This window comes from Anastrepha obliqua, chromosome 1 (genome assembly GCF_027943255.1).
Source record: "Anastrepha obliqua isolate idAnaObli1 chromosome 1, idAnaObli1_1.0, whole genome shotgun sequence".
Classification (NCBI taxonomy): domain Eukaryota; kingdom Metazoa; phylum Arthropoda; class Insecta; order Diptera; family Tephritidae; genus Anastrepha; species Anastrepha obliqua.
In genome coordinates, this window is record NC_072892.1 from 10,069,707 (window position 1) to 10,096,091 (window position 26,385).

The 26,385-nt window shown below is 38.7% G+C and overlaps 1 protein-coding gene across 1 annotated transcript in view; it reads right to left on the minus strand.

Moving 5' to 3' along the window:
• Positions 1 to 26,385, minus strand: part of LOC129236031 (neuroligin 4-like) — a 255,331-nt gene that overhangs the window by 67,872 nt on the left and 161,074 nt on the right. The window contains exon 9 of the mRNA XM_054870203.1: positions 3,088 to 4,263. Coding sequence (XP_054726178.1) covers positions 3,088 to 4,263 — 1,176 coding nt within the window. The remainder of the gene's footprint in view (positions 1 to 3,087; positions 4,264 to 26,385) is intronic.

A 26,385-nucleotide genomic window follows, 5' to 3' on the forward strand; every position in this document is an offset into this window, starting at 1 on the left:
CAAAAGAAGTCAATTGTGAAAACAAAAGAAGTAATGTGAAAAGTGCGCCTTCTAAGAACACCATTAAAGGCTTTTACGAAAGGTTTTCGACTGGTGATTCTCTTTCTAATCCAAATATGTCAAATCAAAACCGACCAAGGCAATCGGATGAGAATATTGCTCTTGTACGGGCCAGAGTTGAGACGTTGCCAAGGACATCCCGAAATCGCCGTTCTCAGCAGTTGGGCATTGCTCGGACCACTTTATAACGAATTATCCGCATTGATTTGCATTTATTCCCGTATACGATTCAATTGACGCAAAGATTGTTGCCTGCGGACAAGCCTCGTCGATTGGAATGGGCCCAAAGAGTCATCGAAATCCATCGGGTCCGTCGAATATGGGCAACACATTTGCGATTTTAGCCTTTAATCGTCCCAAGGGGGCTGACAGATCACTCTGATCTCTATTCGCATAAGATTAAAAGTGCTATTCATGTTAACTTTGATCATATTTTTTGGTTCCTTTTAATAAATATTAAATATTTCAACACAAATCATTTAAGTTAAATGTCTCTTTTAGCTTTCGTAGTCCTTCCCATCAATTGTATGAAAAATTGCTTTCGGTGAGTTCACATAGATTTAGGACTAAGACTACAAATTTGTTCTGTGAGACCCCATGTCCAAGTTAATGGCACAAATAGAAAAGAGCTTAAAAAGCTTAAAGAAGAAAATTGGAAAAATACCACTGCTAAGTGTGAGTGTGGTTGAGATGAAGAAGTTAATATAAGAGGGGTGTATTCAGATATTAATATTAATGCCGCGGCTCTGAAAAGTACTTATACATATTTATCTATGCTGTATAGCTCTAGCTCTAGTTTACTAACAAGTAGGCTGCGGCTGACTCAAGCATCTGCTTGTAACAACCGCACCCAACACAGACGAAGCGTTGCAATTGATTCGTGGGATCCTTGGAATGCTGGTGCTATAACAATAAGAATATTGTCTAAATCACCAAACGTTTGCACGATATGTTTGTGAAGAGACCCCGTGCAACGTCTCTCACTCAAATCAACTCATCTAAGATCCATCCCTGTTTAGTTCCACCTCGTCGGAATGACACGTTCACAGCTGTCAATCTGAGATAATTTCGATGGCAATACTCTGTTGATCATCGACCTAAACGGGGCTTAGTAAGGCTTTTGCTATAACAACATCTTAAATGCTTGCTTTTTAGTTCCATCCCCAACGTCTTCAGCACCCAATTTTAGATAACTTGATGGCAATACTCAGTCACTAACCGAGAAGGGCTTAGTAGAGCAATTTCAGCACAGAAATGAAACAAAAAACAGTCGCATTGAATACTTCCAGGGTAGCAACACAAGTACGAAAATCAAATGTCCAATCGATTGTAGTGTTATCCTTACTAGTTTCGCTTCTACTGGCGTTGCTTCGAAGCATTTTTTGACTCAGCTACTAATGTACAAAAAAAAAATATACCTGATCTAATTTAGATGCCAGTTCTTTCGAGAGCACTTGCCAAATAATCATTTCATTATATAGATCCTTCACATATCGGGTTTCTTGTGAGGAGGGTATCTTTAGATCTGCTATGTCTGCGAGTCAACGAGAACTTTCGATATTTGCTTCCAAGGAGTAGTTGAAATTACAGATAATCGATTGTATTTCATTGATTTTTCAAAATTTTGTTCGATTCTTTGATTTCTACACAAAATTAGTGATTTTTAACTTAACTCTTATTGTACGGCTCTACACTCTACAAGGCTCTCATCATGCCCGTCCTAACGTATGGCGCAGAAGCTTGGACGATGACAACATCCGATGAAGCGACGCTTGGAGTGTTTGAGAGAAAGATTCCGCGCAAGATTTTTGGACCTTTGCACGTTGGCAACGGCGAATATCGCAGGCGATGGAACGATGAGCTGTATGAGCTTTACGACGACATAGACATAGCGCAGCGGATAAAGATCCAGCGGCTACGTTGGCTAGGTCATGTCGTCCGAATGGATACAAACGCTCCGGCAGTGAAAGTATTCGATGCGGTACCAGGTGGTAGCAAAGGAAAAGGAAGGCCTCCTCTGCGTTGGAAAGATCAGGTGGAGAAGGACTTGGCTTCACTTGGTGTGTCCAACTGACGCCGGTTAACACGAGAAAGAAACGACTGGCGCGCTTTGTTAAACTCGGCTAAAATCGTGTAAGTGGTTATCACGCCAACTAAGAAGAAGATATTATTGTACGGCCGGCCTCTGCAGTCGAATGGGTTTAAAACCCATTAAATGAAATTCTTTTTTTCGAATAGCAGTCGCCCTTTTGGCAGGCAACGACACACCTTTCAAGCAAAGATGGAACAGCATCTCATAAAAAACAGCTGCTGTTGGGAGAAAACATAAAACTGTATATGAAAAACATCTTAACAAAGAGTGGAAGCAACAGCTATATGGCAAGGTGATGTAAAATGAACCCCCTTATGGGAAGATTTATAATTTTTGCAAAAGGCATATTTGAACTTGTAAACTAGACGGCCGCAGTATACAAACAGACAGGCAAGGGAGCGCATGAAGGTCAAAATAAAGATTTGCATCACTAAAAATGATTTTTTGCTTTTAATACAAAATTTATTTAAATACAAAATTGGGTGTTTTACTTTAGTGCCACCTTGTATATATACTGCTACTGCTAAATAAATTTCTGTGTTATAAAATAAAGAACGTGAGCTACTTAAACCAGTTAATTGCTAAAAAAAATGAGAACATTTTTAAAATAAAGCTAATTATTTCTATAAATTACACTTCGGAAAAACCTCAAAGAAATTTCTTTGCTCTCCTTTCCAATCCCAGCATCTTTGGTTTAGCGAGTCCTTTTTTGTACAGCTACACATTCCAAAACCCTTTGTTTCACTGCATTCAACGGTAGTAATTACAAATACAATAACAAACACACAAACGCAGCTCAGCCAATTTGACTGGCTCACTTCGAGCGCTTCATTGCAAGTTCACTTCACTCCAGCTCTCATTTTGTTTCCTTGCACTCCCCGATTATATTTCATCTCCACTCATTCTTGCACAGCTGTGGTTATGTAAACACTTACCTGCCGCTGCGCTGTGCCTTGTCACCGAAGCAGCCAGATTCCTGGGCAGCGTCATGCAATCGCCCATGGCGACACCTGTGCCACTGGTTAGCAATAAATTGCCGCGTGAGTCGAGCAGTGTGGCTGTTACGCCACCTCCTCCATTGCCGCCACCGCCACCGCCACTTCCGCCCACACCACCACCTGGATTGCGTCCGTAGTTTATTGAGTTTGTGTGATGTAATGTGCCCGCTTTAGGCAGCGTCATCATGCCGGGGTTATAGGCGAGATTGCTGGTCATGGTGACATTACCACCACCACCACCGCCACCGACGCTTGTCGCTGCGCGACTGAAGGTTTGTGAGTTCATGCCTTTGATTTGCATGTGCTCACGTTGTTGCTGCTGCTGCTGCTGTTGATGTTGCTGTTGTTGCATATGCTGCTGTTGCTGCTGCTGCTGCTTGGTTGTTGTGCTATAAGTCACGTTACAGCCACCACTGCCAGCCATCAAACTAGCGGCCACGTCTGGTGATCCATTGACCATAATCCCACCCCCTTGTTGTAGTTGTTGTTGTTGCTTGGCGGCTGAGGACATGCCACAGAGGTCAATACTACTACCACCCCCTTGCTGTTGTTGCTGCTGCTGTTGTTGCTGTTGCTGCTGCTGCACAGAGGCGCTGAGTTGCATGCCAGTATTGGCGCAAATGTGTGGCGGAGGTGGCTTAACATCTGCTGCATTCGCTGCTGCTGCAGCAGCAGCCAACAACATGGCGCCCTGATCACCACCATGATTCTCCACATCTACAATCACGTTGGCGCTCTGCGAATGACCGATGTGATAGTGCGCATGTTTGATGGGGTCTGGCGGGTAGGGCACTTGCTGATGCATGCTGCGTTGCTGATATTGCTTTTGCAGTGTCTTCACCTCCAGCCGAGTCTTGTCGCGCTGATAGTAGACACCAGCGAAAATGAGTACGTTCAGGATGAGAAGACTACAACCGATGGCGATGGTTACGCTAAGCGCTGTAGAGTACGCCGCATAGCCGGCTGCCTCGAATCCGGAGGACAGTGAGTCACTCGAGGAGTTGGCCAGTGTGTTGGGCGCGAATGCACCACTTGTGGCGGCGCCAGCGCCAGGCGTGTAATTGCCACCAACCGGTATGCATGTTGTAAACATATTCGGCTCGACGGTAGTCACTGCAAAGAGAGAGTGAAGAAGAGAAGATATGCATGAAAATATGGTATTTTTAATAAACCTGCATGAATGTGAGATATGTTGCAAAGGAGGGTGGGGCATTTGGTTGCAATAAATAATACCATTTTAAAGGTAATCGTTATTGGTTCTGCTACTGTATACTCTATCGACTGTACCTATGAGTAATATAGTTTTTCCGTGTAAGCATGGTGCATTCCGTGCATCGTATGAAAGCAAAAAACACACACCATTTATTTTATAATATTGATTGCTACTGTGCAATGTCGGCGGCTTCCAGCAAAGTGAACATTTTTACACTTCAAACAACTCCAAGCCAATCAAGTGAGTTTGCTGAGTCGTTGGTGGTGACGATAGCTGCAAATTTAGAGATTCATAGTGTATACTCATTATCTTATCCTCCCCAATAGGTCTGACTAACTTTACTAATATTGGCTGACTAGAAAGGAAGTAGCTAAAAACTATGTTCTTTACAAAGTGAGTAGGCGGCGCTGCAGTAGTTTTTGTTCTTGTAAGAAGTATTTTTTGTTCTGCTAGGTGTTTGGCCGATATCCTCCTCCTCCTTTGTGGTGTGCGTCTTGATGTTGTTCTATAAATGCATGCAAATGGTTTTTTATGAAGAACCTTTTCATGACAGAAATAGACTGAGAGAGGGGCGAATGCTATTAGAAATAAATTTTGCTATCTATTGTAAGATAGTTCAAGAATAGAAACAAAAAAAAAAAAACAAAAACAATGGATTTCCATCCTTTCAGTTATTTAAGATCCCCCTCATATGAAGTTGTTAGTGGGTATTGAGCCTCTAGTCCATAGTCGAATCGATTTTGCCTACTACAAATCTTGAAAATTTTCTGTTAAGATAAGTGATTAGTCCGCGGCATTTTTGGAGTCTTCTTGTTTTGATAGTATGGCATCAAGTGTTGTTTTCCATTTGAACTCTTACTGCAGATTTGTTCAGTCTCAACAGAACGTCTCGTCTTGGCCACAGTGAGATTGAAACCTCACTGTCATCGTATCTGATTCTTAATGCACTTCCTAATCCTACACTTACTGGGGAATTGTATAAGTTAAGGCATGATACCGAAACCTAATATAGCAACAGCATTTTGTTGCACATACCTCACATACCCTACCGCTTTTTCTGTCAGCCCAGTGCTGACATCTAAGCTCAGTCGATGCAGCCTGACAACAGACTAGTACGATGTGATCACTTGCCTACAAAAACCCCATTGCCAACAGCCCCAATATGCTCGCCACCTGCCTAACAAAATTCATTGTGATATTGTTGCCTTTTATAATAACAACAAATTATCACAGCATAGCAACATCAATGCTGAGTTTGATATGCAGCCCAGCACCAACAAACATGATGATCACTACGTGCGCTTACCTTAGCAACAGCATGCTGGGCAGGCAGCGCAAATAGAAAGACTCTCGCCTGGCCTCACAAAACAACCCACTACATAACAACAAACAGTGATCAGTGCTTGCGCTTGGCTTGGCAACAGCATGTTAGGCAGGCAGACCAAAACACAACAATTGTTGTTTGGCCCAACTAACCACCCACTGCATAGCAACCCTACATGCGTGAGCTTAGCAGGCAGATCAACTGCATGACAACAGCTCGATCAATGCTTGCGCCTGCTCTAGCAGCGTCGTGTTGGGTAGGTGCTTACCTGGTTTAGTGAACCACTCATTGCATAGCAACGTATGGTTGACATGCTTGGTAGGCAGGCCAACGGTACCACACAATTGTGTGGCTAGCGGTAGAATCCAAGCGACCTTTTCGCGCAACAATACTTACAGGTGATTACCACTGATCGCGAGGGTATAAAAGGCGGTATCATTGCCTGTCGAGGACAGTTCTTGTGATGTTAAGGAGTTGCAAAGTCAACTTAAATTATAAAGTTAATAAAGTGTTTAATTCAAACAAAGTGTTGAGTATTTTATTTTATAAGCAATATGACTTGCTTTACTTATACAATAGATCACAAATAAGTGATTGTCTAGAGATGTGCAACGCTTATTGCCGACCATTGCAAAGCACTCCAAACAGAAATTTTCCATTTTTGCAATCGAACTGCTACACAACTTTGATCTAGCTGTGAACCCTTTGTTATTATACAAGTATGCTGATCCGATAGCGGTCCAATTCCTGAACGTTGAAACTTGGTTAAGGTACCAGCCTGGCACTCCTCAAGTAGCACTAAAGCGTAATTTTGATATCATTTTAAGACCTCCAATAGGTAAAGATCTACAACCAACCAGAGCTGCTGATGTAGTGGAGAAGGCTGATGGCAGGGTTGATCAAAAAAAGAAGTACCCAGGAACCTTGGACGTCTAGCTGTCAAACCCGGACATTTACAGAAAAAGTGCTCAACAATATCCTACTCTGAAAGATCTCCACAACTTCTATAATGGGAATTAAATGGCATACCCAGCTTTTCCGCGTGAGTGCTGATCATTCAATGACCATTTGGCCAGGCTATGAGTTTGGAAATTGAATGGTGCAGAGTCCCATGAGCTTTCTGTGTCCTAGATCTTTAGTACTGAAGCCAAAATCGCTTCGAAGTAGCACACGAAGGAATGGAGCTCCATCTGTTCTGCACTTTTTTCAGAAATAATTTGTACAACTCCCCTTTAACAACTGTCAAGGGGATGCCAATGAGCGGGTAGGAGGTCTCTGAGGCCAATTCAGTCTTCTTCCTGTCAAGTTCATCACCAATTTCATTTCTGTCTAGGTTCCTATCTATGTCCTGGAACCCAGATCGAAATATGTTATCAGCACACGCAAAAGATTTGATATACTTCTAACAAGAGTTGACCAGTTTGGACCTGCAGCCTGGTGTCGTTAGTGCTTTGATCGTGGCTTGACTATCGGAAAAAATGTTGATATCTTCCTTGTGCCCCCTAAGCATTTCTGCATGCCGAAGTTCAGAGAGCTGCGGTTCAACTGTCTAAAAATTCTACAGTGCCCGTTGAGAGTTTGCCTCCAGAGTCCATCCCCTTTAACCTGATTGCACTTTGAGTAGCGACGGAAATAACGTGTAAGTTGATGGAAAGTAAGTGCACAAGGACAAAGGGCGGCAATGGGCAAGTTTTGAATGCTCCTGTGTTGCTAATACAATCAGTGATATTATAGCCCTTCCGAAGAGCTTCTACGCAAAACAGGCATCCATATGATAAAATTGGCCGAACAACTCCGTTGTACAATACATCCAAAGAACCACTTGTGGCTTGAGTCCCCACTCTTTGCTGAACATAGATTTACAGGAGTAGAAGGCGATACTGACCTTCTTTGCACGATTTTCAATGTGTAGCTTCCAATGGAGATTGGAGTAAAAAGACACTCCAAGATTCGTAATTCCCGATGATAGCGGGAGCTCGCCTAAGAAAGATAATAATCTGATAGCTTGTGAAAAAGAACGTACAATTTCCGCTTTTTTCCCATTGCAAAACAACTGCCGCGTACACTTTAAGAAAAAATTGTAAGCTAGTCAATATGTCCAATATTATCTTGCGATTCCTAGTAATATATAAAAGGCAAAAGGCATTATGTTCCCAAGAAAAGTGCGATTGCATGTATGAGGAATTTCTTTGCTCAATGGAAATCTGCCTTTAAGGTCTTACCTACGACTTATAGTGTCTATAGGCTATCAAACCCGAGGGCAGTACAATAGACATTAAGTTGTCTCTGAGTGCTTTACTTGCTAGTTTGTCCCGACAAAAAGAAAAAACCATTTGAATGAACAGGCATAATTGTCGCTTCCCATCTACTAAGTGATAGCATAGATTGCGGTTCCCTAGTAGTGATTTGTGGCGAGGGTGTATTCAATTTAACTGATTAAAGACGAACTCTAGCTTACGGTGCTTTCCTATATAAAGGAAACTTCTTTGTAGTACAAAAATGTAACACAAAACTCCACTGAATTTCTATTGAAATTCTTTTCATTAAGGTTAAACAGGGAATGAGTAGCTGTGGTTGTGGCTAAATAATACAAATAAGTAAATTTCATTCTGGTAACTGGAATTTTAATACAAATTAAGGTTGCCGGAAAATGCAACCATATAAATTTATTTCAAAAGTGCCGCTGGCTGCCAGAAATTGGCCAACAATGTTGCAAATGAATAAATAAATAAGTGAGCAGCTGAGTGGTCTGAGAGTTGGGGAGTACAAACTCGAGTAGATGAATAAATGAGTGAATGAATGAGTGACTGTTAAAATGTATAATTTATAGTTAGAATTTGGAAAAGTGAAAACTAAAACTTTAAAATTCAAACTAAATGATTTAACCGAAAAATGTAGCAGTAACCAACAGACGGACAAAGTAGCCAACTACACTATCAAGCAAGAAGACGAAAGCTGATAGATATGCGGGAATGAGTGAAGGGTTAAGCAGCCAAGTAAAATATAATATTAGAAGTTGCAAAATTTCGGTGTGGCACTCAACAAATAACTCGAAATTTTCTATTCGAGTGCAGAAAAGCAGAAAAATTTGTATAAGCAGAGAATTTTCGTCCATCAGTCCGTGGCACAAATACAAATTCACCACACAAACACTTGTACAAGTATGCATAAATATGTGGGTATGTAGTGTGTCGATATGTATCTTTAGCAAAACCCGTTTGCGGCTGAGTTTGACTGTGAGTAATTGAAATGTAAGCCACATAATAAAATGCTGCTACATTGTAGCTGGGTTAGTAATTTGCAATGCAATTCGAAAGCAGTGATAAGTGCACTTGGAAAACCTAAAAAATAGAAGATTTGGAAGGGAGCAAACAGTAACTTTTGTACCCACTACTTATATTTATAGTTGTACAGTGATTGCTATGTAATTGAGTAAGCAGAGGAGCTGCATGCAGACCAAAATGCGGACTTGCTCTCCTCTATAATAGCAATGAAATATTTAAATATAAGCAGCAAAGGGAAATGTTTAAACATTTAGCATCGCCTTAAAGCAGAATATTTCTAAGTAGGGTTGCCAACTATAATTTTGTAGACAAAATTTATTAAAGAATTTATAACAATTTGTCTCAAAGGGAAATGTTTTCAAATTTAGCATCAGCTTAAAGCAGAATATTTCTAAGCAGGGTTGCCAACTATATTTTTGTATACAAAATTTATTAAAGAACTTTTAACAATTTGTATCAAAGGGAAATGTTTTCAAATTTAGCATCAGCTTAAAGCAGAATATTTCTAAGCAGGGTTGCCCACTATATTTTTGTATACAAAATTTATTAAACAATTTTTAACAATTTGTATGAAAGGGAAATGTTTTCAAATTTAGCATCAGCTTAAAACAGTATATTTCTAGCAGGGCTACCAACGATATTTTTGTATTACAAAATTTATTAAAGAATTTTTAACGTTTTGTATCAAAGGGAAATGTTTCAACATTTAGCATCAGTTTAAAGCAGAATATTTCTAAGCAGGGTTGCCTACTATATTTTTGTGTACAAAATTTATTAAAGAATTTTTAACAATTTGTATCAAAGCGAAATGTTTTCAAATTTGGCATCAGTTTAAAGCAGAATATTTCTAAACAGGGTTGCCAACTATATTTTTGGATACAAAATTTATTAAACAATTTTTAACAATTTGTGTCAAAGGGAAACGTTTTTAAATTTAACATCAGCTTACAGCAGAGTATTTCTAGGTAGGGTTGCCAGCTAATTATTTTGTAAACAAAACTTATTAAATAGTTTTTAAGAATGCTAAGGTATTTTAAAATATTTAATAGTAGGTTTGCCAAGAAAAATATCATATTAGAGGTGCATTTTTGAACAGGGTCGCCACCCATTTTTTAAATAAAAGTGTAAATTTTTTGAAACAATACGCTGTTAAACACCGTAAGAAAACTTTTTCTTTATTGAATAAATTTTTTGGGTGTTGCCATATTTTTTATAAAAATACAAATATAAGTATATGAGAAAATCCTAAGAAAGTACGAGTTAAACCAAAATTGTTCTAATTTAGGATCACTTTTAGTGAATATTTCTAATGCAGTTGCCACCTATTTTTCGATATAAGCAAATTTATTAAAGAAAGAGCGAAAGAGGTGAAATATAGTCAAATAATTGAAATATTAAATCACACATTTGTTGAAAAGTATACAACAGATGAAAGTTCCGTAATATTACAGATAATTATATTATTGTGCATATAGCATCTAAAAAGGGTTGCCACCATTTTACATTAAAGAAATTTAAATAACTAAGTACTGAAACAGATGAAGTATGAAAAATATTAAAGTATGCGAGCCAGGTAAATCTATTTAGAAAATCATTTGCATACATTTTTTTTATTATAAAAAATAAAAGTAATTTTGTTATTTTAAACGAATTGCTATTTAGTGAAGGGGTGACAAAATTGTGTATCTTGATTTAAAAAAAGCTTCCATATTGCTTTTAAATTACATTTTTTAAAAAAATATATATATGAAATGTAAAAATATGGCAACATTTTAGCACTTACTTCTTTGTGTAAAAAACAAACAAAAAATTATTTGCTATTATTTTAAATGAATTGCTATTTAGCGAAAGGACTGATTTTTAAAAATAAAGTTGCCATATTTTTTTACTTATTTACTTTTTTTTTGTAAAAATATGCAGTATAAATTGTTTTAATAAACGATTTGGTTACTTAACAGAATGGGTCAAACAAATTTTTATTTTCAGGGTGCATTTTAAAAACGTTGCAATATATTTTTTTTACTAAAATAGAATTTATTTAAAATTTAGTTAAGATACTAGAATAAAGCGATCAGTATGTAGCGAATGAAGTTATTTAGTATTTACTTTCGATTTGGTTCAAACATTTTTTAATACGGTTACCGCCCTTTTTTAATTCATTAACACGCATCAGCACGTTGTATCAATTTGTTAACAACATAACACATGGGCAGAAAAGTCCTGCGCTTAACAAAGAAAACACGTTTTGTTTTTGTTCAAAATTAGCTTTATTCATCAAAGTAATATCCATCCAGAACAACGGAATCATTCCAGCGCCGCTCTGCCATTTCCATACCTTTTTTGTTGAATGATTTATGTTTTGCTTCAAAATAGGCCTAAATTTCAGCGATAACCATAAGTCGAGCAGAATTTCTTACCAGTGAGAATTTTGTAGGTCTGTGAACAGCCAGTAGTCACTGGGAGCCAAATCTGGCGAATGCGGTGGATGTGAGAGCAATTCGAAGTAGTAGTTTTGCCATATATTTGATTAACTTGTGACACGACGCGTTGTCTTGATGAAATTCAATTTTTTTCCTTGCCATATGCGAACGTTTCTTTGCAATTTCGGTCTGCAAACACTCCGATAGCGCTATTTCGTATTCACTATTGATGTCCTTTCCCTTCTCAAGAGAGTCGATGAATATTACACCTCGCACATCCCAAAATACCGAGGCCATAACCTTTCAAGGCGATAGTTGTGCTGTCGGGAGCTTTGGACGAGGGTCACTAGATGCCCACCTCGATGGCGATCGCTTTGATTTCGGAGTGAATTGATGAATCCATATGTTTCATCTATTTTCACATATCGACGCAAAAATGACGGAGTCCCCATAACACTTTTCAAGCCATTGCTTCGCTTGAGCGGTATTTTTTCCCACCCAGAAGCAGTGAAAAATTAAAGCACGAAATTCCTTTTGATCCATTGTTTTAAAAATAGCGAAAGGGTTTTTTCGTAAAACACTCCTAAAAAGAAGCTGAAACTTTTAAGAATTTTTATTATTATTAATCTTCACATATTTTAATAATGCCTAATTCAGAAGTATGCACTAGTAGATGTACTGATATTTTTATAATCGGTTATTCAAAATCAGCCAAATCAGTTGATTCTACGCCTTTCCAATAGATTTGTTTTGAATTTTGAATAAATATTTTTACCTACTGTCTTACAAAAAATGGAGTGTCTTGACCATTTGAAGTGCTGAAACTTGTCCTACTGGGCTCTGCGAAAGTTATGATGTGCACCCCCCAAGCACCCAGTTTTTGTTTGAAGCACTTTTTTTGAGAAATTTGTGTGGCATTTCAGTGCTTATTCCAAATGCTGTAAGTGCTTTCAGATATGTAGATAGAGAAATCAAAGAATATTTCTGCAAAGAAAAGCTGGTAATGAAAATATATTTAAATTCTTTAATTATTGGAGCTGTTGAACCCTCCACGGTTAAATACAGCTTTAGTCATTACTGATACTAAAGATTTTTCAAATTAGATTGAGATGATATTTTTTTTTTTTTTTTGTTTTACGAGGTGTAAAAGCAATAGAAAGCCTTAGTCAGTTTGGTACTTAAGCATCACTTAAAACACTTCAAGCCAGATGATTCATAGAGGGACTCCACTTTGGTAGAGGACGTTAGGAGGAAGCCGTTTGCAATGAGTTCAATGGTCAGTTACATTCGTCTGCTGTTCGTCTTGCTGCATTTTATCAATATGGCAGTTGTTCTTCTGTTGCGTTTGTCTAACATCATTCATTCGCCTCCAATCAATGTTGCGAAGTTGCGCGATTATTCGTTTTGCAAAAGCTTGCACCGTCTTGCACCCTCCACTTTTCATCCGACTCAAGTATTCGTGGGACTTGATTATTGGGCGGTAGAAGCACCCCAGTTTTGTTTGCTGGGTTATCGCGTTCCTTTGCGCATTCCTCTTCGTCCAAGGAATAAGGATTACCAGCCAAGTCTAGGTGATACAGATTAGGCTGATGTTGAAATGGAAAGAAAATTACGTATGAAATATAACGCTTTTCATGTGTTTGTTGCCGCTTTGTCCGAGGCGTAGATACTCTTGAGGTCTAATTTTTAATTGCATAGATCCGGCTGGATCTGAATGGGAGGCTTAGACTATATCGACTTTGAAAGCAACGGTCGAAAGCATCGGGTTTATTTGCAAAAATATGCCAGGATCTTCAGAAAACCTTACAAGAGCATCACTAGCAGGGCTAAATAGGCCAATATTAGTGGCCAAGTCACGGCACCTCCGTGTGAGATAATCATGTCCTCAAATCGTTCGAAATAAAATAATGTCATCTGGAATACTTGACATACCTCGGCAAACCAACATAGCCACCACAGCCTGTCATTATGGAGGAAAATCTTTTTTTTATTAAACAATCATTACATGACGCATTATTATTCACTCTTTTATGCATACTACTTACCCGCACTCTTAGGCCGCTCATTTATGAATTGGGCACAAAAACAAAATGTACATAGCAGTAATTGTTTTTAAAAGCAAGTCAATTGAGAAATCTCTTCAGCGAGTAGCCGTGAAGAAGTCGCTGTGATAAGTGTGCAAGTTGGTGGAGTGGCTGGGTGATGTATGCGTTGCACGAGAGCCCAAGTACTTAATGTGCATTTAATTAGAGCAATGGTGAAAGCCAGAAAATCGAGTTGCCAACAAGAACAAACGATAAAAAAAGCAATAAGCAGTAACAATAACAAAAACTATAAAGAGCACACAGTGAACTTGTGCCGGAATGAGTGAGAGCAGCATGAGCAGGTCGACAGCTTTATCCTTAACCACTAATGCCATTGTAAGTGGCGCTTGTTGTAGCCACTTTTTGTTATTGTAAATTGCATGCCCACCACCACTACATAGTTAGTTGAGCAGTGTTCTTGGTGTTGTAGTCATTGTAAGCGCTTAATGAACTTTGCCAGTGAAGTATGTAGGCAAGCACTCGTCGCGTTACGCCCATAATGATGGGCTGATGTGCACTCACCGGCCAACAAGTGAATTAATGATAATTGCATTTGCCGTGCGGCAAAAAGGAAGCAAACGGCGTGAAGGACGTGAGCAGAGCACTTAAAGCTCTGAAGTGTGCTATAAGCGAAAGTTACGAAAAGTAGAAAAATCGTCTCTTTTATTTTAGTCATAGTTTTTATTTTTAGCTGCCTTCAGTGCTTTTTGGTGTCTTTTTTGCAAGTTAAAAAGAATGCTAGACATTTGTGGTCATTTATCTAATCACTTTGCGCTTTTTTTTTCTTGCTTTCTTAGGACAACGGGGTGTGAGTCAGTTTGGGGGAAGGTTGCGTCAGTTGGTTACGGTAATAATCAGCAGACGAGCGGGCAAGCAGAAGTTTGTCAAGCGAACTTGAACACCGCCAAAGAAGCGTTGGACATTTTTAATTACTTTTAAAGTTTCCTAACAGCAGCGCAAAAGTGCCAGAAGGGCGTTGTACGTGAAAGGGACTGGAAGTAGATGCCACTCAGAGAAAACTTTGGTGGAAAATAACTCATCATGGACTATAAAATTTAAGCTAAAACTGTTAGCTCGGATTAGAAAATTTATATCCGTGGTGCAAAGCGGAGAGGAGTAGAGAAGAAGAAGAAAGTAGAGCGCTGAGAGTAATTTTCTGTGAGTTAAGCTCTTCAGGGGAGATTGCAAGGATCTGAGGTAGGTACTAAATTCGATGCAATGGAATTTCTGTGTTTAGTCACAAGAATCGGCTTAAATTGAGTTATAAACTCAACCGTATTCCACCAACAACACTATATATTTGGGTGACATTATTACTCTCTCTCGAGGACTGGCTCTTTTGAAATTATTTATAAATCGTTATGAATGATCGTACGAGTTCGATATACCAATTAAGCAAGTATGTGCACGTATGCATGTAAAGGGTGATCAGATTGGAGATACTTTTTCCAATAGGGGTTTTTTGACAGATCACGTATGACTAAAACTGAACACATAATTTTATTCAGTATTCGTTGACATTTCATTAAAGAAAGAGCTAGGAAAATCGACACTCTATGAAAAGTGTTCATCTCGCGCTCAGGCCAATTTATGGTGTTCAGTGATGAAGCCCATTTTTGGTTTAATGGCTTTTTCAATAAACAAAATTGCCATATGAGGGATGAAGAGCAACCCGAAACCGTTCAAGAATAGCCATTACATCCATTGAAAACAACCGTTTGGTGGGGCCTATGGGCTGGCGGAATAATCGCCCAATATTTCTTTAAAGACGAGGCTGGCACCAATGTAACAGTGAATGGCGAACGTTATCGCGCCATGATAAACGACTTTTTTATGTCGAAAATTGAAGCCCGCGATCTCCATAATTTATCATCGTCTCAGATCAGTGAACCGCCCACCAAGATCGGGTGATATCACGCCGTTGGACTTTTATTTGTGGGGATATGTGAAGTCTAAATGCTTTGTGGATAAACCAGCTTCGATTGAGTCATTGTATAGCAATATTGTTAAAGCTATTCACGAGATAATGGCCAAAACTATGGTCCTCCAGCGATTTATTCAAAATTGTTTATTACTGATGGCCGAATTACGCCATTATGCGGCTAGTATTTGAAAGGGATTATCTTAAAACTAGCAGATGCCGACATCTCACTGGACGGTGCAAAAACAACAGCACTGAACCGTGTACGATGGAAGAGTCTTGTCGAGGCCCTACGACTCCGAGAGGAGTGAACAAGAACAAAAAAAAGGCTTTCAAAAATAAACATCTACACAAAACCAATGAATTTGAATTATCGTTATTTTATTGTATTTCAATTTGAAATCCGATATCTCTGGATTGGTCACCCTTTAAATATAAAGACATTCCGAAATTACGGCCAAACACGTCGCTGGTGCTGTTAGTACAGCAATGGTAGTCAAGAAGTGAAAAAGGACTTTTGAGTGAGAAAATTTACCAAGAAAACTGTGTAATAGAAAAATGTTGCCAACAACTAATTGTAGGGTCACAGTAAATGAACAGATATAAAAAAGTTCAGACAAAAACTTTCCTATCGTCATAAGAGTTGATGCAATAAAAGTTTCTGATGTTATCTCTGATGTCTTAAGCAATTGAATACCCAGAATTAAGTGGCGATTTTACCGTTTTATTAATAAGAAACCGTCAACAATTAAAAATGAGTATTTAACTCCTAACAACTTTTTTCGGACGCTTTCTCATGTGCGATCCCTCTTCCTTTTCATTCGATACCACAAACTGTACGGCGTTAAGGTCTAACACTTGGGGATGGCTCGAAGCTGGACGGTAGGGTTAGAGGAGGAGTATTCTGCAAAGAGCTCCCCACCAAACTCAAATTCCGGCTACCAGATCACTGCAGTGTGTTCCAAGCAGAGGTGGGCGCAATCAAAGAAGCAGCTGACTGGCTACTTACTTGCGAAATAACTGTTAAGAAGGTAAATATTTACTCCGCTAGCCAAGCGGCTATTAGGGCCCTAGGTTCTATTATGGTGCACTCGAAACTGGTCAGGGAATGCCTAGTCTCTCTCTCGATTGCATCAGAATTCTTCGATATAAAAATAATTTGGGTAACTGGTCACAGTGACATTGCTGGAAACTGCGAAGCCGATGAGCTGGCCAAACAAGGGACCTGTGAGGTACTGTGCCCGCGAAAAAAGAGGATCGGGATCCCCTTGACAACCTGCGCTCTATTCCTGGAAGGATGGGCTTTGCACCAACTCAGCGAGCGCTGGGTAAGTACACGAACGGGTAAGGTCGCGAAGTCCTTCTGGCCACGTTTGGATAGGAGGCGTTCGAGTGATATTCTGAGGATGGCAAAATCTCATCTCTCAAATTTCGTAGGCATCCTCACGGGACACTGTCCGCGGGGTATACATGCCGTGAGACTCGGAATTACTTCGAGTCCTGTTTGCGTCGGCTATATGTAGGATGAGTTGGAATCATCTCAACACCTGCTCCTCAGCTGCCTAGCTCTCGCGGGACTAGATTCAAGCATCATGGTTCTCACTTCTTTTCTGCGCCTGCTGATATAGCAGGTCTTGATAACAAAAATCTGATGAGCTTCATCAGCATCATAAAGAGGTTAACACAACCGCAGACCAGTCACCGTTCATAGTCCACAAACACTCAACCCTCCCAATCCCTTTCCTTTTCGTCCTTTCGTCCTTTTTTCCTTCACCTCTTTTTCCCCTCTTACAATGGTATCACAAAGGATGAACCAAACTTCTTTCGTCCAAGTGGGCCCATTCTTTGAGCAACCATCACTACCTAACCTAACCTAAGGTCTGATTTTCGCAGTGCTGCCTCTAGTTCCCAACTTGCTGGGCTATGTTTATCTCGCTTCAAAGGTTATATCGTCACATTATTTGCAATATTAAACACCGTTAGCTCTGAAACACGCACAAATGTTATGTTTACGTTATGAAATTTGTCTTGAAAAAAGTACCCGTGACGTGAAAACTGCATTCGAAAATCAAATCCAACACTTCCAAAATAAGGTCTTTAGATGCATTGTTAAGTGCAAAAGTTCCGACATTGAGTGCGACCATAAAATAAACTTCGTCAACACTGAAGTCGTAAAGATTGCAGTAGCCCACAAAGAAAGACTAATAAACCACATCAATGAAGAAGCATATAATGTAATTCAAAGCGACGGATTAATATGAAGGCTCGGACGCACTAAACCTAGCGATCTCATATCTCCATAAAACTGTTTATGTTATGTAGAGTGAAATTTGTATAATGTTGTCATATTTATGTTGCTTGTTAGTCAATTGTAAATTTTTATGAACCAGTCTCAATAAAACATAAAATAAATATTGTCCTAGATAACTGGACATTCAGCCAAACTATGGCTCTCTCACTCACTGATATGGCTCTCGTGGGGCCCTTTCAACGAATGCCCATACTTCTGCACCATTTATGTAGTAGGATAAGCATGATGGCGAAATTTGTATTATACTATGATTTATATATATTAATATATTTATATTTCATTAACATTTGATGAGAAAAATTATTATTTGTTTATTATTTTCTTGAAAAGATATAAAATAATAATTTTTTATTAAACAAAAATTGGTCGACTCATTGAGCTTTTTTCCCATTTTGGCATATGTGAAAAAATATTATAAAAATTTACAATTTGTGATTAACTCAAGGACGTATCGCGGAAGCAAAGTAATATAATAGTCAGGTAGCCAGGGTTCGATTTTCGACTGCGTTTTTATACCGTTAAATTCTTGACTTTACTTGTGATTTAGCTTTCATGAATAACGAAAGTGAATGTCAGTTGGCGCACCCGCGCTGGGTGTGATTGTGGGAGGGTACGAAACGTGTCGAAAAAAAATGTCTACCAACTCATTTTATACCGGCTGAAATTTTTTTCATCTATTGTTGACATTTAGTAGAATAAAAAAAAAAATTGTCAGCTGCGTGGTAGCGGGGGCAAAACACGTCAGCTGAACAGGTGAACTTGTAAAAAAAATTGAAAAGTAAAACTAATTTATGCCGATTGAAATTTTTTTACATAATTTTTAGTCCGGGAGCCAGGGGTCATTTTGACCTCATCATTTCATGCCGACTGATTTTAATACTGAAGGCAGACGCCAGTAGCGGCGGTACAAAAAATAAATAAAAATAAATACATTAAAAATATATAGAAAAAATTAAAAATAACAGAAATTTAAAGGCACTACAATTCGAATTTAATATCTGTCAAGAAAAAAAGTAAATAAATAGCAAAATAACAAATTTCGTTTTAAACTATTGAAACCGCATCCAATCATTAACTGCACAAATCCCGAATGAAATCTGTATGCCCTACTGTATAACAAAGTATGTAGCAAAACTGAGTGCATGATAATTGTTTTTTTTTTTGTAATATTTACAAAATTTTTCGAGGAACATTCTTTTCCGTTAGTTTTTTTTTTAAACGATAGAATTATAGTTAATTTAAAACTAACTCTACAAATTTTATACACAATTTGGTAAAATTAAAAAAAATGACAGCTAAATTTTAAACTCTTTAAACTGAAGTTTTAGAAAAGTTTTGAGTAGCTAGTTTTATAGCTCATTGAATTTCGCTATGAAAAATGCTGCTGAAAAATCGCTTTTATTTTTAATAATCCTTTCTTTCTGGCGACTTTTTGCACTTCATTCCACATAAAATTAAATTACTTGTGGAAGAAACTGCGCAAGATTCTTTGCAAATAAAATTGAAAATAATTAAGTCGTGATTTTATAAATTGCATTCTCTTCCTCCAACTATTCGCTATTAAATTTTCATGACATTCGCTATTCACCTCATCTCTTTTAATGTTAAGTTGCTTAACCGCCACTTCACTTAGTTTTCGAACTCATCTATTTTATATTATTTATTCACATTGCTCCCCCCATTGACCTGCTTATCATTCTGTACATCTCTCGTTCCCTCTCAGCTGGCTACGCAAAAATACCACATAAATTATTGGGTCAACAATTTTTGCTCATCAACTGCACCATTTCTAACAAATATTTTTTCTAGGTTATATGCATTCAATGGCTGTCATTCTTTACACTGCGCACCTCACAGCGCCGCTTCTTGGCTGGATGCAAATATCGAGTTCTGTCTTCGTTCAGTCTTCGGCAGTCGCATGCGGGTTAGGAATATTTTTCATCCAACTTCTAGCGGCATTTTCTCCATTTTCGCCACTGCTGCAGTTGTATTAGTGGTTGGTGCGGCTGTCGTTTTTTTACTTAAACAAGTGTTTTTTTGCACACATTTCCTCGCCAGAATATTTCTACATTTCCATTTCTCAGCTGTCCCATTCTTCGTTATGTACGATTACGTACATTTTATGGCCTTCCTTACTTCCATCTCCTGCTACTACTCACGTTGTTGTTACTGTTGCTGTTCTTGTTGTTGTTATGCGCTCATTCTTCCGCTGCAATTGTCAAGTTGACAGTGTCGACAGTGCAGTCAGCCGCAGAGCACTCCAAGCCACAGTCGCCACCACCAGCCAGCGACCGCCAGCCAACAGCTATCAACCAGGTCTCCCCGGAGACCCGGTAGATGCAAGCAGCAGCAGTGACAGTGTCCTTGCTGCAGTTGTGTGCATGGTTTGGCAGCTCATTGCAATGTCCTGCTAGGCTGTCTGTCTGTCACAAATGTATGTTTGCCTACTTATTTTTTTATTTAACTTAATTTTTGTATTTTGTAGTGGCATTATTGTTGCTGTAGTCACTGTTTCCGCTCGTTGCTGCTACTGAGTTCCGTTTGTTTAATTGCGGTCGACAGTTTTGTGCGGTGCGTTGCGGCAACACAGTGGTTAGCATGAAAAAAACTCTATGTATATGCACATAATGTATCGTGAAAAGCACGACAGCTAACTTATATTAAGAGCGGCAACAACTATACACACGAAATGATAGTGGCAGCAACTGCTATCGCAACAACAATAACAAGAACCAGAATTTCATCTAAAGCAACCTTAGTAAACAGTGCGGTGACAGTTTAAATTACTTCAACCGAAAAAAGTGAATTAAATGGAACTGATTTTTTCTGCTGCTACTGCTGCTGCTGCTTATTTTGTTCAAGTTGAGAAAATTAAATATAACATTACATATTTACAAGGACAAACTGCTGGCTGCGCTTTGCGGAATAAAAGAGAAAGTTCACTCAAAAAAAAATTCTCCTTTTTTGCAAGCAAATGTAAGGAAACTTTAAATTGGCGAATTTTGTGTTGTTTATTTTACAATAATTGACTTAAATCATTTCTACTTAAATTTTACAAAATACTCTTAAAGACGGAAAGAGGCTTAGATGAATACATTTTTTGTGCGCGAATTTTCAATAAAACTAAATTAAAAATGTGTTCAGAAAATTTCAAATAAAAATATTTATGGGTTAAGTTAAGCAGTTAAGTGAGCATTCATGGTTAAGGGCTTGAGCGCGCGGTATTTAACAAATGTGCTGAAAAATTCCGGGCCTAACACAAAGATGGCATTCGATTTTTTGCATTCACCTCTTTTTAAATTTTTTTTTCAACTTTAAAAAAGCTGTTTTTAAAATTTCATGATATTCTCGCTCTCTCATTACATACATACTATTGGCACGTACACCCTTTTTGGGTGTTTGGCCGAGCTCCTCCTCCTATTTGTGGAGTGCGTTTTGATGTTGTTCTACTCATTAGGTCGTGAGTTATTGTGCTAAGAGTAACGTCCCTTTAGCTATTTTCAAAACAATGGATCAAAAAGAATGTCGTGTTTTAATTTTACACTGCTTCTTGATGGGGATAAATACCGCTCAAGTGAAAAAATGGCTTGAAAAGTGTTATGGGGAGTCGACTTCATCAGAAACAACATGAAAATGATGGTATGCTGAGTTCAGGTACACGTAGACGTAGACGGCGGTAGCACCAGAAAATATAAAAAAAATCCACAAAGTCGTTATCAATGATCGAAAAGTGAAGTTGCGTGAGTTAGCTGACATCACAAAGATATCAAAAGAACGAGTTGGCTTTATATTGCATGAGCATTTGCCTATGAGAAAGCTCTGTTTCAAGTGGGTGCTCATTGTTGACTAAAAACAAGAACGTGTTGACGATTATGAGCAGTGTTTGGCTATGTTTAAACGTAATAAACCGGCATTTTTGCTCCAATATGTGAAAATAGATAAAACATATGGATCCATGAATTCACTCCGAAATCAAAACGATCGTCATTTAAGTGGACAGCAGCTGGTGAACCTCGTCCAAAGCGCCTGAGAGCACAAAAATCGGCTTGTAAGTTTATGGCCTCGATATTTTTTGGGATGTGCGAGGTGTAATATTCATCGACTATCTTGAGAAGGGAAACGTAATCAACAGTGAATATGATATAGTGTTATTGAAGTGTTTGAAGACCGAAATTGCAAAGAAACGTTCGCATATGGCAAGGGAAAAAATTGTATTTCATCAAGACAACGCACCGTGTCAGAAGTCAATCTAATCAATGGCAAAACTATTACTTCGAATTGCTCCCACATCCACTGCATTCTCCAGATTTGGCCCGCAGCGATTACTGGTTGTTCGCAGACCTACAGAAAATGCTCGCCGATAAGAAATTTTGCTTGAATGAAGAGGTTATCGCTGAAATTGTGAAACAGAAGTGGTATTGAAATATTAGAGCGGCGCTGGCGATGGATATTACGTTGATGAATTAAACTAATGTTCAACATATGTTGTTAGGGCCGGGACTTTTTTGCCCGATTTCAATTTATTACAAATAAGGATCCCTAGAAAATAAATACGATGCAAGTCAAATTTTACAGGTGGCGATGTGGAGTCCACTTTCAAATACAAACTTTCACTTTTTATATATGTAGTACAACTATTTCCCCGTCTGTACTCTGGTCACACCAAAGCTATAACTCTTATTGTCTACAAATTTTATCCCAAAAAAGAAAAAAAACACATCCAGTTGAAATTAGATTTTACTGTCCGTGTATACAGGGGGTTTTACCGGCTAAAAGTACTTTAATTTCATGACGAACAACAACTTGAACGTCTTAGCAGTGCCAAATATGTTTTTTACCTTCCTTTAAATGATTGTGTGACTAAACAAGTAACATTTTTTGATGCAGAAATCTTATACCATAAAATTATCTACTAGTTACAAAATGCTAAGACTCGCCCAAAACTATTTTTCTTTTTGTTTTTGGTTTGTTTTATCACATACTTAAAATGAGCGATAAAAGTAAAAGAAATAAAAACTAAAAATTATAAAAAAAAGGTTTTTTAAAGTTATGCTTTTTATTGAAAAATTAGAGTGTTGAACTGCAACTTAGCACTTTCTACTTGTTTTTTCTGCATTTCTTTTGGGAGTACTTTTTCTTAACTGGGATGCAGGGTATCTCAGTACAGTTGGTTCCATTGAAATTAATAACAGGTTTTATTTGCTAACTATAATATCCGGAGCTCCATAAACGATTTGTTGATTGAATGACACATTAAAAAAAATATATATTTTTGATTGATGATGAAAAATAAGAAACATTTGCTTTCCGCGCCATGTTTAGCTATTTTTTATTGTATGTGGGCCTAGAGGTTAAATCTTCTAAATATGCTTGTAGCCCGTGTTATAAACATGTTCGATTTGCTAAGCACCCTTTGACTTAAGCCCTCCACCACTCATTCCTGTCTGTTCCCCGCGGGACCCACATTAAAGACTTTCTTTCGCAGGGCAGGTAAATTAACTTCTTGCCACAATTTTATTACCTCTGATTTTATGTAATTACTCCTAGCTTTCCACTTTTCAGGTTAAGACAATATTTGTCGAACGCATTCATATGCGCTCAGTCTGTAGTTCGATTTTTCTTCGACCAGTCGCTACAGTTCTGTGAATCGCACGCGCTCTGAGACTGCGAGTTCAGGTCCTTCGACTTTGTAGACACAGGATTGGCAGTATGAATCGCTGACATGTTTAAATCAGTGCAGATATTGTCTGGAACACCCGTGACTAGAAATATAAGTTCAGTTTCGCATAGAAATTTAGATTCTCGTGTTTTCGTTCCCTTTAGATTCCCAAGTCTGGAATGATGGAATATGCACATCTTCCTCTTTGTGCTGTGTCTCACTTCCGTTGCCATTCATTCATGTGTGTTTCTGTTAGACTATTATATATATATATATAATTGGCGCGTACACCCTTTTTGGGTGTTTGGCCAAGCTTCTCCTCCTATTTGTGGTGTGCGTCTTGATGTTGTTCCACAAATGGAGGGACCTACAGTTTCAAGCCGACTCCGAACGGCAGATATTTTTATGAAGAGCTTTTTCATCGCAGAAGTACACTCGGAGGGTTGCCATTGCCTGCCGAGGGGCGACCGCTATTAGAAAAATGTTTTCGTTTTGTTTATTAATTTTGGTTTCACCGAGATTCGAACCAACGTTCTCTCTGTGAATTCCGAATGGTAATCACGCACCAACCCATTCGGCTGCGGCGGCCGCCTTCTGTTAGACTATTCCTATCCCGATAATCCTGCTCGCGGCGAAACCATGACGCCTCCGTTGATTTAACTTCGGGGTCAATGAGTAACCTCCTAGCGAGTACAGCGGCTGCTTTGTCGGGTACTGTACGGTAAGCCCTACACCCTCTGAAATTGGCTTACCTGGGTGACCTGTTAAGCTGTCTGGTGTACGATTTATGCAGTACAGCTTCTGCTCAAATAGGAGCTGCATCGCATATTTTGGATTCACTATTTGATGCTAGTAGTAACCTTGATGTTTGGAATAATTCTGGAAAGGCAGTTACACACCTTAAAAGTCATGTGTGAGGTATTCTTTGAAGCTTAGCCTATGGTCTATGAAGACGCCAAGGTAGCTTAGGTGTGTATATGGGCTCTATAGTGTGACCTTCAACTCTGATGGAGATCCGTTCTATCATTTTCGGGTTGCTTAGTGCCACTATTTCGGTTTTATGTGAACATTTTCGTTTTCCTTTTAGAAAACGCCTAACAGCGACTTCAAGTATTGCCCCTTTGAATTTAGTGACACACTCGAAAATACAGAATACTAAATTTTCTGGCTGAAGTAATCTGTGGCAAAAATTGTTGCCCATTTCAGAGCTGCCCATTTCGAGTGTGTTCCACATTCAAGGCGTGAGCTACCCTGTTTTTTGTGCCCGCTTTCCCTCTCATTGCTTCACAACTTCATATTCTCGAGTAGATAAAAGCGTATAAAGTCAAAATGAACCTGGCTGATTTTCGTCGCCGTATTGCTGTGGTTAAAAAAGTTTGCTGTCTCATTGTTTCCCTTGTAAACGGCAAACTCATGGAGTCTATTGAGGTTCCTGTATCTTATGCACATTTATGTAGTTATATATACCCGAACTTCAAACTTCTAGCTGTAGTGAGGCATTTATCTTACACGCAGCTTTTGTCTCAGATTCCACTTCTTGTATTTGCGGCGGTGCTTCTTAAGCGTGTGCAGCAGTCCTCATGTGGTTTGTAGTGTCATCCAACGGGTACGCAGTCACTTTCAGTGCGCTGCATATTCTTCAAGCTTTCTTTTGAGTTTTTGGATTAAGTGCAGCCGACTACTCAAAAAGTAAAGTTGGCTTGTGGCTGCTAAAGTTTTCGGTTAACTAAAGTCTGCCGCATTGACCGCCACAACAGCCAACCACTCATTTTTCCCTTACGCGTAGAAGACTGTACTCCAGCTCCTCATCACTTTCTCTATCATATTTTTTTTACCGGTTTATTATTTTTTTCTTCTTCTTTGCCATTGCAACAAAGTTGAAACTGCCTCTTTTGCGGCTTGGTGGCCAAGATAAGTTGCGGTTCGACTGCTGCTACTGACAGTGCGCCCTCCATGAGTGGGCGGCAGATATACGCATAGGTACGCAAGTATGCGCTCACTCAATGGTTTCTCTATCTCACTTGTCCTTAGGAGAATGAGTGTGTCTCACGATTTCCTCCCACATTTTCTCTATTTCCTCAGTTTTCTCAGTTTCTCGCACCCTTAGTTTTGGTAGTCAACTTTCCAGTTTGACTTTGTCGTATCTTGGAGTGCCATTAAAGTGACGGTACTGCTGGTTCGTTGTTTTAGAACAAGAGAAAAGCTGCATTTGTCCGCATTAATCTGATTTACAGAAATGTTGCTTGCGACAGTTTAAATTTTACATTTGAGTTTACTCAGTAAATCACTCAAGTGGTTGGCTACAACGGTCGGCTAAGTAAGTTAAGTTGGTTTTTATGCATATGAGAGCAGCTGAGAAATTTGCTGAACTAATTGTGGCACAATGTTGATTGAAGTATAAATAAATAATTTTAATTTCGTTTAGAGTTAACTGGATTAAAGTTTGTTTAAAGAATTTGTACTCCAGTTTGCAAGCTGAATAAATAAGATTAGGAAAATTTAGACAGATAGACTAGTGCTCGTGGAATTTACGGTATACCAAATGAAGGTTATTATAATTATTTTCAGCGTAACATTGCCGCAAAAATCAACCATCCGTGAAGATAGGAAGCCTTCAGACCTCTGCTTGTCAGGGCAGCAAACAAGATAGCAATCGTTAAACAGATTTCAAACCGTTAGAGGGCATCTATCTTCAAGGTCTACATATCTAATATTCTTAATTGTACCCATTTATTCATGTTGCCTTGACAGTGACAATAAAAATAGTAGGTTGATATACCACAAACAATTTTTTTTGCTTAGCTTCTGCTTAAATTTTTTTCGAGGCTTTGAAGTGCTGCGTATGGAGGTATTCAAAAGCTAATTATTTCTACGATTTTTTTTTGGCAGAAATGTTCCAGAAATGTATCAGAACTTCTTGTATGCCGTTAGTGCGTTTGATGATAGAAACTCACGCAAAAACCAGGGAACTAATTACTGTAGATACATTTTGCCTGGTTTTCATTATGCTATGATGACA